Source organism: Oncorhynchus keta, chromosome 5, assembly GCF_023373465.1.
Source record: "Oncorhynchus keta strain PuntledgeMale-10-30-2019 chromosome 5, Oket_V2, whole genome shotgun sequence".
Taxonomy (NCBI): Eukaryota; Metazoa; Chordata; class Actinopteri; order Salmoniformes; family Salmonidae; genus Oncorhynchus; species Oncorhynchus keta.
Window position 1 is genome coordinate 2,766,953 of NC_068425.1, and position 15,299 is coordinate 2,782,251.

Genomic DNA, 15,299 nt, shown 5'->3' on the forward strand with positions numbered 1-15,299 from the left:
ACCAAGGACTGAGGATTTTTCTAGAATAGTGCCCAATTCATTGATGTAAATATTGAAGAGCGTGGGGCTGAGATTGCAACCCTTGCAAAGGCCCTGCCTCTGGTTAAAGAATGATGTTCTTCTCTTGACAATTTTGATGCTGCACCTGTTTCCCCCCTAAATTGTCATATTATTATGCCATTTGATTGAATTATGTCATACGTTTTGCCCCTGCACCACTTTCAATGACTTTGTAGAACAGTCCTGTATGGCAAATAGAATTAAATACTTTTTGGAAGACAATAAAGCGAGCATACACTGGTGTTATTGTGGTGGACATGTTATTCTATCAGGATGTTTAGGGTGGAAATATGATCGTTTGTGCGATGGTTTGGTATAAATCCAATTTGGTTTTTACTCAAGACGTTGTGCTTATTAAGGAAGCGTAGAACTCTATGTCTCTGTCACTGTACTCTCTATTTGCCTCTCTCTCTGTACCCCCCCCCCCTCTCTCTCTCTGTCCCCCCCGCTCTCTCTTTAACTCTATCTGCCTCGCTCTCTGTCCCCCCTCTATTTCTTTATCTGCCTCACTATCTGTCCCTCCTCTCTATCTGCCTCTCTCTCTGTCCCCCTCTCTCTCTTCATCTCTATCTGCTTCTCACTTTGTTCCCTCTCTCTGTCCCCCCTCACTCTCTCTATCTGCCTCGCTCTCTACCCCCTCTCTCTCTCTGCTGCCCTCCCCCTCTCTTTATCTCTCTCTGTCCCCTCTCTCTCTTCATCTCTATCTGCTTCTCACTTTGTCCCCTCTCTCTCTCCATCTGCCTCTCTCTCTGTCCCCCCTCTCTCTACCTGCCTCTCTCTCTATCTGCCTCTCTCTGTCCCCCATCCTCTCTCTCTCTTTATCTCTATCTACCTCTCTCTCTCTGTACCCCCCCCCCCCTTTGTTCTATCTGCCACACTGGACCCATCATTCAAAGCCCCCTACCTCTCATTCAAAGCACCCCTGCCCCTATCTCCCCCTCCCTGTTCTACTGACCATGCTCGATCCAAAAACATATCTTATTTTCAGTTTGACGGCAGACAACGGACCCCCTCTGCAGTTGGTGACCAATTCTTCCACGTGTGACCCCCAGGACCCTCCCGGCCCACCCACTTTTGCTCCCCTCAGCCAATGAAGTGCAGGCGCATGGTGAGAGAGCACCAATCGCACCACTTTTGTGTCTGTATAAAACTTTTCATGAGCCTGTGCCAGGTTGCACTTTCTGTCAGTCCAGGGCTCCAGTTTGCCAGAGAGGTGAGAGAGAGGGTTGTGAGAGAGAGAGGGGAGAGAGAGTACGAAGGGGGTTGACAGTTTTTATCCCAATCCCACACTTTTATAGAGTGATGGGTAACAAATCATTTATCTGGTTGTAAAACCTCATAACTGGAGAACTACCGACTGCGCCAAGCCACGCATTACCGGACAGACGTGTCCTAAACGTGTCTTTGTTTTGTTCTCTTCTTCTGAAGCGTCTCCTGTTTGGTGAGGATGGAGAATGCACACGCAAAAGAGCCGGAAGAGGTCGTGTCATACTTTGGTGTCGACCAGACCACCGGCCTCACACCAGAACAGTTCAAGAAGAACCTGGCCAGATATGGTCACAATGGTGAGAAAGAGAGACTGAGATGGATGGATGGATGGATGGAAAAGAATAGAGAAACCAAGGGATGGACAGAGGTACATGGAGATAGATAAGAGGAGGGATAGGGCTTGTTGGAAAGATGATGGTGAGGAGGAGGAAGAGGAGGAGAAAAAGGAGGAGGATCTGGTTGGGTGTAGAGGTTCAGACCCAAAATGGGGTTCATTGGTCCTAAATGCTGTGGAAAGGATGAATGCAATGGAGGGATAGACAGACAGGCATACATACATACAGACAGACAGCAACAGGTGTTCCACTGGCTTGGACATTAGTTAGTCTTTGTTTTGGTTATGAAGAGGGGAAGGTCGGATGTTGACTCCTTGTGATTGGCCGTTGGCTGGCTGGCTGACTGACACATTGGCACACGGCAACCAAAATGGTTCACGTGACCTTGTGATGGTGCGGCAGATGCCATTTGAAGGTCAGCGGCACCAAAGGATGCTTGGGTAGTGTAGTTTGTGATCAGTCCAGTACAAGCTCTCTATCGTGGTTGGTTGGATTCCAGAAGTTCATGACAACTTCTACTTGCATAACTGTTGTATCAGTCCTTTTATTTTAGTGTATTTGCAGTTAGCACACTTGATAATAACATTGAGGGGCTAAGCATCAGACTTGATATACAGAGGCAAAAGTCAAGTTTGGAAGCTTATGATATTTTTTTACAAAAATGTTTCTTCTTGGTCATCCGTGCTTAAATCATGATATGACGCATTGGTATAGTCATTGTCTCATCCAGCCAATGAAAAGCAACGACAGACTCAAGGCTCTGATTGGCTAACCAATCAGAGGTCAGTGAGAAGGACAGAGGTTTGCTATGGCTACTGACGGGCCGACCTGGGACAAACCAAGGCCCTAACACTCGTTTGCAAACGTTTGCTAAAAAAAAAACCACTTAGTTCGATCCTTTAGAAATAAAGTAGAATCACAGTTGTGCAATACCAGTTTGTTCATGTTTTTGTTTTTGCATTATTTGAAGGTTTGAAATGAGTTCAGAGAGATTTCAGTCCTGACGTAGGTTATCAATCAAAAGGTGGATGACATGAGCTAAGTGAAGGTTTTTAGCTAATTAACTATAGGCATTTGTATCAAGTGCACAAGTTTGCGCCTGTATTTTCAGTGACCTGACCTGACCGTGAAACGGGTGGAAACAAAGGCTTCGTACATCTGGTCCTTTACGTTGAAACAGTGCATAATTAGCATTTCTGCTATCAAAGTTAGAGGTAGCAGGCCTAATGCTGATCTCAATTAGCAATGCTATGGTAATAATCTCCCGTCTCTCGCTTTCCCCTTTTACAGAGCTGCCAGCTGAGATTGGTGAGTTCCCAAACTATCTTTGCCCCTCACACACCTGTCTGTGGTCGGTCTGCACACACTCTCCTATTTCTGTCCCAATGTCCGGGAGGTTACACATCCCATCAGTCACACAACCTCTTTATTTCTTGCCACCATGTCACACACATTTGCAGTCACACATACACACCTGTTGCTCTGCTTCCTGTCTGGGATGATGGACTTCCTGTCAGTCGTGCCATCGTGACATCTGTCATCACAAACCCTCCAGACATTCCGGTTCACCCATTTGTCTCTGTATATGCCCCCTGTAGAGTTTAAAATCACTGGATTGGTTGGTGTAGAGTAGCCATATTTCTTATCCAATCCGATGCTTGACAGGGAGTGGCTACACACTTCAGGGAGAAGGAAGGGGAGGATGTGAATGGGATTACGCTTCTTGTCAAACTTCTCATAACCCTGAAAGAAAAGGATCTTCCTATGCAGAGATCTGTGTCCTTACATACCCATCCCATCTGTCCCACAAAACCTCAAAAACACAGAAGTAAACACTTAAGTTGGGTTATCGCTCGTTAACACAGTCACAAAGTCATAAACTCCACCTATTTCTACAATTTCTCTTCTAAAAATTGGATTTTAAACCAGAGGTGGCCGGTAGCACCTCAAATTGGGGAAAACCGCCTCATAGTGATGGCTGGAACAGAATAAATGGAATGGTATTGGACACATCAAGCACACAATTTCCATGTTTTTGATACCATTTCATTCACTCCATTCCAGCCATTATTATGAGCCTTCCTCCCCTCAGCAGCCTCCTGTGTTTTAAACCTAACCCTAAACTTAACGTTAATCTTAACCACACTTCTAACTTTATGCCTATTCCTAACCTTAAATTAAGGCCAAAAATGTCATTTTTGCTTTGATACATTTTTATGATATACCCAGTTTTGACTCTGTGGCTGTGTTATCTAGTGGGAACCTTTCAGTTGTGTTGCGTGTTTAAAAAAAATATATATATATATTTCACCTTTATTTAACCAGGTAGGCAAGTTGAGAACAAGTTCTCATTTACAATTGCGACCTGGCCAAGATAAAGCAAAGCAGTTCGACAGATACAACGACACAGAGTTACACATGGAGTAAAACAAACATACAGTCAATAATACAGTATAAACAAGTCTATATACGATGTGAGCAAATGAGGTGAGAAGGGAGGTAAAGGCAAAAAAGGCCATGGTGGCAAAGTAAATACAGTATAGCAAGTAAAACACTGGAATGGTAGTTTTGCAATGGAAGAATGTGCAAAGTAGAAATAAAAATAATGGTGTGTCTACCCATGAGAGATTATTATCACACTGACTATTCCTCCCTGTGACGGTTATGATTCTCACATCTGACAGTACTATATCATCGTGATGCAATAGAGACATGGTCATCGAAATTGTTAAAAAGTTTTAAAAACAATTCTAATAAATGCAACAGTTGGACAATGGATGAAGACACTGCAAACCAGATATTGACTGAATTGTAGCACATGAAACATTTTACTGCCACGGACAAATAATGAACGGAGGCCAGGAATTTAGGTGCGAATTTAGATATTCAATTTATTGTAGAATGTCCCAATATTTGGGGGGCGGCGGGGGGGGGGTGGGGGTGGGATGCACTCATATATATACATTTTCTAATTATATCAGCTATTTGTTTGTGTGTTAAAATAAGGGAACGTATATGTGCCTACTTTGCATATATTTGCATGTATGCATGTATTTGCATATACTACACATTAACATAAAGGAGAGAGACAGGGCTGTAACAACCAAACACTTGCACTGTCTACCCTATTTGCATTCACCTGCGCTGTCTCGACTGCCTCATTAATTACAGTTATTTTATTTGATTTAAAAATATAAAAAATTCACTCCTATTTTTCGTGGTATCCAATTGGTAGTAGTTACAGTCTTGTCTCATCGCTCATCGAGCCATGCGTCCTCCGAAACACAACACAACCAAGCAGCACTGCTTTTTGACACAATGCCCATCCAACCCGGAAGCCAGCCGCACCAATGTGTCGGAGGAAACACCGTACACCTGGCGACCATGTCAGCGTGCACTGCGTCCAGCCCGCCACAGGAGTCGCTAGTGTGCGATGAGTCAAGGATATCCCTGCCGGCCAAACCCTCCCTAGCCCGGATGACGCTGGGCCAATTATGCGCCGCCCCATGGGCCTCCCGGTCGTGGCCGGCTGCGACAGAGCCTGGACTCGAACCCAGAATCTCTAGTGGCACAGCTAGCACTGCGATGCAGTGCCTTAGACCACTGCACCACTCAGGAGGCCCCTTCATTAATTACTGTTGTTGTCACTTTATTTAGCATAAATCAACAAGTGTATCAATAGCAGGATACCCTTGGATTATAAATCAACAAGTGTATCAATAGCAGGATACCCTTGGATTATAAATCAACACGCTTGGCTCTGGATTACACCTACTTTACATTGTTTGTGAGACCAGACATGCACCACATGATCAAAAGTATGTAGACACCTGCTCGTTGAACATCTCATGCCAAAATCATGGGCGTTAATATGGAGTTGGTCCCTTCTTTGCTGCCATAACAGCCATTCACTCTTCTGGGAAGGCTTTCCACTAGATGTAGGAACATTGCTGCGGGGACTTGCTTCCATTCAGCCACAAGAATGTTAGCGAGGTTGGGCACTGATGTTGGGCGATTAGGCCTGGCTCACAGTGGGTCTTCCAATTCATCCCAAAGGTGTTTGATGGGGTTGAGGTCAGGGCGCTGTGCAGGTCAGTCAAGTTCTTCCACATCAATCTCGACAAACCATTTCTGTATGGACAGAAATGTGCAAAGGGGCATTATCATGCTAAAACAGGAAAAGGCCTTCCCCAAACTGTTGCCACAAAGTTGGAAGCACAGAATCGTCTAAAATGTCATTGTATGCTGTAGAGTTAAGAATACGCTTCATTGGAACTAAGGGGCCGAGCCCAAACCATGAAAAACAGCCCCAGACTATTATTCTTCCTCCACCAAACTTTATAGTTGGCACTATGCATTTGGGTAAGTAGCGTTCTCCTGGTATCCGCCAAAGCCAGATTCTTCAGTTGGACTGTCAGATGGTGAAGCGCGACTCATCACTCCAGAGAATGCGTTTCCACTGCTCCAGAGTCCAATGTCGGCGAGCTTTACACCACTCCAGTCTACGCTTGGCTTTGGCATGGTGATCTTAGGCTTGATGCTAGCTTTGTCAAGAGTGTGCAAAGCTGTCATCAAGGCAAAGGGTGGCTACTTTGAAGAATCTCAAATGTAAAATATATTTAGATTTGTTAAACACTTTTTTGATTACTACATGATTCCATATGTGTTATTTCATAGTTTGGATGTCTTCACTAATTACTCTACAATGCAGAAAATAGTCAAAATAAAGAAAAACCCTGGAATGAGTAGGTGTGTCCAATCTTCTGACTGGTACTGTAAGTGTCAAGACGAAGCTTTAGCGTTCTTATAGATTCAACGGAAAGCCAATGTATCTGCGGTCATAACGGGGTGGGGGGGGGGACGACGACGACGACGACAGGCACAAGCAAGAGAATGAAATAATCGCAGGAGTAAAGTGAAAACAATCAATCGAGTGAGATTTAAGTGACAAGGTTTTGTGCCCCACAAACAGAGGGGCTGAATAAGACAGCCCCTCAGGTGATCGGCCGGGCGTGCACGCTGCTAGGGGACATTTCTGTTGGTTTCCACATTGCATGATGTTGGCAAGTGTCTTGCACTGATGTTGGCCACACAAAACAATCGTGTCTTGAAGCCAGTATTTTTATTGTTGTATTGTGCTAATACACTCCTGCCAACACACAGATCCACACACACACTGACATTATTCTCATTCCCCCCTCTCTTTCTCTCTATCTATCTGCCTCTCTCTTTCTATCTATCTATCTATCTATCTATCTATCTATCTATCTATCTATCTATCTATCTATCTGCTCTCCCTCTCTTTCTTTCTATCTGCCTCTCTCTTTCTCTCTATCTATCTGCCTCTCTCTTTCTATCTATCTATCTATCTATCTATCTATCTATCTATCTATCTGCCTCTCCCTCTTTCTTTCTATCTGCCTCTCTCTTTCTCTCTTTCTATCTGCCTCTCCCTCTCTTTCTTTCCATCTGCCTCTCTCTTTCTCTCTATCTATCTGCCTCTCTCTTTCTATCTATCGATCTGCCTCTCTCTATCTGCCTCTCCCTCTCTTTCTATCTATCTGCCTCTCTCTTTCTATCTATCTGCCTCTCTCTTTCTCTCTTTCTATCTGCCTCTCTCTTTCTCTCTATCTATCTGCATCTCTCTTTCTATCTATCTATCTATCTATCTATCTCTATCTATCTATCTATCTATCTATCTATCTGCCTCTCCCTCTTTCTATCTATCTGCCTCTCTCTTTCTATCTATCTGCCTCTCTCTCTCTCTATCTGCCTCTCCCTCTCTTTCTATCTGTCTGCCTCTCTTTCTATCTGCCTCTCTCTTTCTATCTGCCTCTCTCTTTCTATCTGCCTCTCTCTTTCTATCTGCCTCTCTCTTTCTCTCTTTCTATCTGCCTCTCTTTCTTTCTATCTATCTGCCTCTCTCTTTCTCTCTATCTATCTGCCCCTCTCTTTCTATCTGCCTCTCTCTTTCTATCTGCCTCTCTCTTTCTCTCTTTCTATCTGCCTCTCTTTCTTTCTATCTATCTGCCTCTCTCTTTCTCTCTATCTATCTGCCCCTCTCTTTCTATCTGCCTCTCCCTCTCTTTCTATCTGCCTCTCTCTTTCTATCTGCCTCTCTCTTTCTATCTGCCTCTCTCTTTCTCTCTTTCTATCTGCCTCTCTCTTTCTATCTACCTCTCTCTTTCTATCTGCCTCTCTCTTCTCTCTCTATCTATCTGCCTCTCTCTTTCTATCTGCCTCTCCTCTCTCTATCTGCCTCTCTTTCTATCTGCCTCTCTCTCTATCTGCCTCTCTCTTTCTCTCTTCTCTGCCTCTCTCTCTCTCTCTCTCTCTCTCTCTCTCTCTCTCTCTCTCTCTATCTGCCTCTCTCTTTCTCTATCTATCTGCCTCTCTCTTTCTCTATCTATCTGCCTCTCTCTTTCTCTCTATCTATCTGCCTCTCTCTTTCTCTCTATCTATCTGCCTCTCTCTATCTATCTGCCTCTCTCTATCTATCTGCCTCTCTCTCTCTCTCTCTCTCTCTCCTCTCTCTCAGGTAAGACCATCTGGGAGTTGGTCGTAGAGCAGTTTGAGGATCTGTTGGTCAGAATCCTGCTGCTGGCTGCCTGCATCTCTTTTGTAAGTAGACAACATTTTGTCATTGATTTTGACCGACTATGGCAAAAACATATTGCTATGGGTTACAGGGGAAAGATTGCAGAGTAATGACACAAGACATGGTAAAGACATGACCTCCTAGTCGCTAGATTCATTGCTGCGTTAGAATGGTGAATGACTTTAGATGTTCTGTTCCTAACTTTATTGGTATAAAGACAAAGTGATGTCATCTGGTCTGCTCCTCAATGATTGGTGTAATTAGAGCAAGGGGAAGATATTCGTGTATTGATAATACCTATTGAGTCTTCTCAGATCTTCACAAGTGGGTTAGGGTCTATACAGGTCGATGGGTTTGGGTGTATGTATGCGTTTGTTGGTGTTAGCACCTGTAAGGTCACTGTGAAGTCACTTCCTGTCAATTTCCTCCCTCCACGTCCTCTCCTTACCCCAATGCAGGATGGGTAAATGTTTCAGCGTAGCAGCTGTGCATGGTGGCAGAGGCCATGAGAGGACACTGAAAGCTAACACACACACACACACACACAAGGTTACATACCTGCACAATGAAAGACACATACTGTACACACACACAGGTCAATTATGCTTTGCGTACACACACACACACACACAGAGAACACATGCTGTGACCTGTCAAGTTATATTTCACATGGATTGATGTCCTCCCTCTCTCCCTCCCTCGCTTACTCACTCACTCGCTCACTCTAGGAATCCCTCCCCCATCCCTCTTTCTCACTATTTCATTTCACTGTTGTCTCCCCTCCACCCTCCTGTCTCGCTCTCTCTTTTCAAATCTGTTTTGGGGGTAGGGGGGGGGGTGACACAATGTTGTCACCCCCCAACCCTCTACGCTCTGTCCCTGGCCAGCTGTCATTATGGCCTTAGAAAGAATGGTGTGTGTGTGTGATATAGTGTGTGTGTGTGTGTGTGTGCATGGTGTGTACGTGCGTGCGTGCATGTGTGTGACAAGAGGGCGCGAGGGCCCGCGTTATTTTAAGAAAGTCTCAAGCCAGGCCGAGAAACTGTATCCTTCCACAAAGGTCAGGGATGAAAGGAACGAAGGATTGCCGGCGAGAACGCAAGAGAGAGACAGTGTTGCACAATGGCATTGATTGTTGCAAAGACAAAACAAACCGATGATGATAGGTACATACAGCAAGCATATGGTTGAGGAAGACACTGTAGTGATTATAATATGCATTTATGAATGACATGTTATTCAGTTGATATACTGCGTGAATGCATAGGCAATATTGTTGTTGCAATGTTTCTCATGTACTTTCAAGTGAAGTTTTGCTTGGAATGGAAGGCTTCTACGATAGCATGGTACGTGTGAGGAGGCTACAATGGATTTCAATGCGGCACCTTCTAGAATAGAGAGACAGAGAGGATGAACGATGTAGAGATCTTAAAAGAGAGGGGATAAGAGAATAAATGGATAGAAACAAGAAAAGAAAGAAAGAAACAAGCAAAAGAAAGAGAAAGAAAGAAAGAAAGAAAGAAAGAAAGAAAGAAAGAATGAAAGAAAGAAAGATGGAAAGAAAGAGAAAGATGGAAAGAAAGAACGAAAGAAAGAAAGAAAGAAGGAAAGAGGATGGAAGAATTCAATTGTTGCACTAAGGAACAACGGAGTAGAGAAGGGAGAGGCGATGGAAGAAGGTAAAAAGAGGACGGTTTGGACAAAGGAATAGGCAATAAAGAATAATGGATGGACGTATAAAATAATGGAGGGATGGAGGGATTTCTGTCTCTCCCTGTGGGTTAGATTGCTTCTCACTCTGCTTCAGTGGATCACAACTGATCTGTGTCCATGTCAACACAGCCTCTTTCCTAAACAGGCCAGTGACAACAACTCGTTACACTCACATACACGAAAGGCGCATACACACACACACGTGAGGAAACACACACTCAAAAACTCCCTCTATCACACATGCATGGACACGCATACAAAAAAAAAGGCTGGCATGGAGTGGACAAAAGTGATTCTGATATAGGTGCATACTGTCAAGTGTCATACAAATGCATTCCATTCCATTGTCAATAAACATACATTCTCTTTCTCTCCCTCTGTCTCTCTCTCGCTTTCAGGTGTTGGCCTTGTTTGAGGAAGGTGAGGAAACAGTCACAGCCTTCGTGGAACCCTTAGTCATCCTCCTCATTCTCATCGCTAATGCCATCGTTGGAGTCTGGCAGGTCAGTTAGTGGAAACACACACACACACACATAATACATCACATGCATTAGTTTACCCGCTCAGGGTCAGAATGTGTTAACCGCGGGGTGGGGGGTGTTAAAAGGGGAAATGCAGCAGCCCCCAGTCCCACAGTAAAAATACAGAGGGACGATCGGGTTACCGCAAGCCACAAGCAGCGGGTCCATATTGGCCTTGTGGTGGTCATTTGGAAACTATGTACAAGGATTCACACATAGGGGGGTTATGGGACGAGGGAGCGGGGAGGGGGTGGATGTGACGGGTGTAGGGGGTGGCCATATTGGCATAAGTCTGGCTTTACACTTCTGGACGGGAGGTCAGGAGGAACTGATGTTCTGTGGGGTTATTGTTGCCCTGTAGGAGCGCAATGCAGAGAGCGCCATCGAGGCTCTGAAGGAGTATGAACCTGAGATGGGGAAGGTTTACCGGTCGGACAGGAAGAACGTCCAGATGATCAAGGCCAGGGAGATCGTCCCTGGAGATGTGGTGGAGGTGTCCGGTAAGATTCAGATCTGTGCCCAAGGGCAACTTCTACCCCAACCGGCCCAAGAGTTGTAGGCCCAGTTCCAAGTTGACCCATAGCCCCAATACCCACAAGCCACTAAAAATGAATGTAGATCTGATGTAATCGAGAGAGAATCTACCTGGCCTATCAGAGACGAACGGTGTACAATTTGTCACAAAATATGTCAAAGTGCTTGAATCTGTCAAATCCTCTCAGATGAACATCACGTCTTAATAATTAAACAAACAAGGCCTAATACCCATAGTGAATATTGTCAGTCTACTGGTTGACAGACACATCACAAAGGGCACTCTATTCACTTTATAGTCATAGGGCTCTGGTCAAAGGTAGTGCACTATGTACTGTAGGCCCCAGGACCCCTGAGGGTACGTGAGAAGACTCATGACACCATAGGGCTACTGGTAAAATGCACATGAGGGGGTACTTCAGGGGTACTCAGGGCAGAGCAAAATTCACTTGGTGGTACAGTAACTGAAAAAGGTTGGGAACCACTGATGCAGGATATAGGCTGATATCTGTGATGCATACCAACGGCTGGTCCTGGGTCAGATTGCTTTATCGCTCTAATGGTTAAGGTTAGGTTTAGGGTTGGCTAATCTGATCCAAGTATAGATAAAGGGGCCGATTTGACCAATAAGGGCGCATTTTAATGTTGAAGGCGTGTTATTCATTTTGCAGGCACAATTTCCAAATTTAGCAGGTGACCTAAGAACAAACACTATAATTAATGCATTACATTTATATTTGACATTTTAGTCATTTTACAGAGGCTCTTATCCAATGAGTCTTACAGTATTGAGTGCATACATGTTTTCTTTTGAACCCACAACCCTGGCGTTGCAAGTGCCATGCTCTACCAACTGAGACACACGGGGACCTGCACCAATGTACTAGATGTGTGGCTTGGCATTGTGAACGAGTGTGTGGTGTGTGTGTGTGTGTGCCCGTGCGTATTTGAGAGGGTAAGAAAGAGAGAGAGAGAGAGAGAGAGAGAGAGAGAGAGGGATAGAGAGAGTATGACAATGACTAAGTGTCATTGTGTGAAGAAGGGAGGGAGGGTGGCTGTCCTTGTGTCCTTGAGACAGTGGGTCCTTTTAAGGCAATCAGAGGGTAAGAGAGAGGGAGGTGTAGAGAGAACAAGAGAAAGTTATATACACTGTGTATACTGTAAGTGACAGTAAAACCATCATCCATACATTTAGTTGTTTATTTATTAGCCATTCTTTCTTTTTCTTTTTATAATCCTATTTTTATTTAATAAGATTCCACAATACAACAGCAGTAGTGTTGTACCTGTATTCATGATTAGATGTACTGTTATTATTACTACTGAAATGAACTGGATTTCATTATCCTCATTCCATTGTACTGAAATGTTGTACCACTATACTGCTTTGGCAAATATCTACAAATTGTATTTCAGGCCAATAAAGCAATCTGAATTTGATGTTGAATTTGAGAGAGCGATAACATGTGTGCTTAGTACTCACACCTGTCTATCTATCTCACTCTCTTACACCCTCTCTCTCCCCCATACACCTGTTCGCTATCATATCGCTGCGTCTCGCCCTCTGTCTCTCTCTCCCTCTCGTTCTGTCTGTCCGTGGGGGTCGGCTTTCAGTGTTGCTACTCATCCAGAGTTCTAAGACGAGTCAGTCACGTCAGGCTCTCTTTCTCACTCTCTTTATTGGCTCTCTCTCTCACTCTTAATTGGCATGTACTTTCAAGTCATTGGGTCTTCATTGGCTCTCTCTCTCACTCTCTTAATTGGCATGTACTTTCAATTCATTGGGTCTTCATTGGCTCTCTCTCTCACTCTCTTAATTGGCATGTACTTTCAATTCATTGGGTCTTCATTGGCTCTCTCTCTCACTCTCTTAATTGGCATGTACTTTCAATTCATTGGGTCTTCATTGGCTCTCTCTCTCACTCTCTTAATTGGCATGTACTTTCAATTCATTGGGTCTTCATTGGCTCTCTCTCTCACTCTCTTAATTGGCATGTACTTTCAATTCATTGGGTCTTCATTGGCTCTCTCTCTCACTCTCTTAATTGGCATGTACTTTCAATTCATTGGGTCTTCATTGGCTCTCTCTCTCACTCTCTTAATTGGCATGTACTTTCAATTCATTGGGTCTTCATTGGCTCTCTCTCTCACTCTCTTAATTGGCATGTACTTTCAATTCATTGGGTCTTCATTGGCTCTCTCTCTCACTCTCTTAATTGGCATGTACTTTCAATTCATTGGGTTTCATTGGCTCTCTCTCTCACTCTCTTAATTGGCATGTACTTTCAATTCATTGGGTCTTCATTGGCATGGGAAGCAATGTTTTACATTGTGTATGTCACTTGCTTTGGCAATCACAAATAAACAGTTCAAATAAAAACACGCAAAAGTTTCAATGTTATATTATTAACTATGTACAGTGTCGTTACAACAAGTAAATAGTACAAGTGTTTTCCGAATAGGTAATATAATTGCATTTTTTTGTTTGGTTATAATGTGTTTGGATCAGACTGTCGTGAGTGCTGTCGTGAGGCTTTGTTGGGTTGGTAGGGGTTAATAATCTTAGCCTCGAGAGTCAAGACTAGTTGGATGAGGGGACTTTTCTCCATGATCAATGATCTCGCTCTCCTGCTCTCTGTCACACCCTCTCTGGCTCTATTTTTGCCATACTGAAGAGTCAAGATGTGAAATGGTGATATTTTGACAGTGTTGAAAAGCAGTGCGTTGGACAGAATACACCGTATAAAAACAGAAATCAGACTAAGTCATATTAACCAGGGAAAACCTTGATTGTGATAAAGCCTGTGGATTCCAGTGTAGCAATTATGTTTGAACATACGTGAAATGAACTCTGAAGTGGAGTTGCGTGTGTGTGTGTGTGTGTGTGTGTGTGTGTGTGTGTGTGTGTGTGTGTGTGTGTGTGTGTGTGTGTGTGTGTGTGTGTGTGTGTGTGTGTGTGTGTGTGTGTGTGTGTGTGTGTGTGTGTGTGTGTGTGTGTGTGTGTGTGTGTGTGTGTGTGAAGTTGAGACAGCTACTATGAGCTAACATTGTGTATTGTTTGTTCTTTCTTTCCCAGTTGGTGACAAAGTCCCCGCTGACATCAGACTCATCAAAATAAACTCTACTACTCTGCGGGTTGACCAGTCCATCCTCACCGGTGAGTGATATTATCAACTCTGACTGTCAGTCGTAGCCTTCTTTACAAGACCACAATAAAAAAGAAATGAGGGCTGACAGAGTTAATCAGTTAACTCGAGTTCCCTTTTTGTCATTTCTAGTGCACTCGTTTTTTCCCCCCGCGTTGTCTGAAAGCATTGAAAATACACTGAAAACATCCCAAATACATGATATATACAGCTAAAATCTACAATGCCATGTAAAAACAAGTTGACATTGAGGTTCAGTAAAGTGCGCTTTCTCAATTTGAACCATTATTTTAGACAAAATCAAGACGTCAATATTCTTGCAATGTTTTTTTTGTATGAATTTTTTAAAATTAGACTTGGAATTTGCAATAACATCCTGAGAGTTAACTTGATTAAATGTGTTTCATCTTTTGACAGCCCTATTATAAATACATGTAAAACATTTTTGATGTAAAACTCTCTCACTCTATCTGCCTCTCTGTCTCTCACCTCGCTCAGGTGAGTCTGTCAGTGTGATCAAGCACACCGATGCCGTCCCAGACATGAGAGCTGTCAACCAGGACAAGAAGAACATGCTCTTCTCTGTGAGGGACTCTCCTATATATTTATCCATCTATCTTTCTTTCTATTCCTCCATCTCAGAATCTTTCCATCAATCTAACTGTAATTTTCCACACTCCTGCCCTCTTCTACTCTCCATCTCCTCCACCCTTACAGCCATTCATTGACCGCTCCCTCTTTCCCCCTCTCACTCTCACTCTTTCCACTATCTCCTTCTCCCCTCTCTCTTTCTGTCTCCCCTTCTCCCCCTCTCTCCCTCCCTTTATCTCGCTCCCTCTGTCTATCCCTCAAGGGCACCAACATTGCATCAGGCAAGGCTATCGGCGTAGCCGTGGCAACTGGTGTCTCTACAGAGATTGGGAAGATCCGCGACCAGATGGCTGCGACAGAGCAGGAGAAGACACCCCTGCAGGCCAAACTGGACGAGTTCGGAGAGCAGCTCTCCAAGGTGAGACAGACAGCTACTACTATAATACTACTACACTACTACTACTACTACTACTACACTACTACTACTGCTGCTACACTACTACTACTACTGCTACACTACTACTACTACTGC

At 44.0% G+C, this 15,299-nt stretch overlaps 1 protein-coding gene across 1 annotated transcript in view; it reads left to right on the top strand.

The window, feature by feature from the left end:
* Positions 1-1,162: 1,162 nt before the first annotated feature.
* Positions 1,163-15,299, top strand: part of LOC118384295 (sarcoplasmic/endoplasmic reticulum calcium ATPase 1-like) — a 29,392-nt gene continuing 15,255 nt past the window's right edge. Inside the window, exons 1-9 of the mRNA XM_052518453.1 lie at positions 1,163-1,273; positions 1,489-1,625; positions 2,955-2,972; positions 8,203-8,285; positions 10,374-10,478; positions 10,858-10,996; positions 14,107-14,187; positions 14,675-14,760; positions 15,030-15,185. Of these exons, the coding sequence (XP_052374413.1) occupies positions 1,508-1,625; positions 2,955-2,972; positions 8,203-8,285; positions 10,374-10,478; positions 10,858-10,996; positions 14,107-14,187; positions 14,675-14,760; positions 15,030-15,185 (786 nt within the window). The 5' untranslated portion in view covers positions 1,163-1,273; positions 1,489-1,507. The remainder of the gene's footprint in view (positions 1,274-1,488; positions 1,626-2,954; positions 2,973-8,202; positions 8,286-10,373; positions 10,479-10,857; positions 10,997-14,106; positions 14,188-14,674; positions 14,761-15,029; positions 15,186-15,299) is intronic.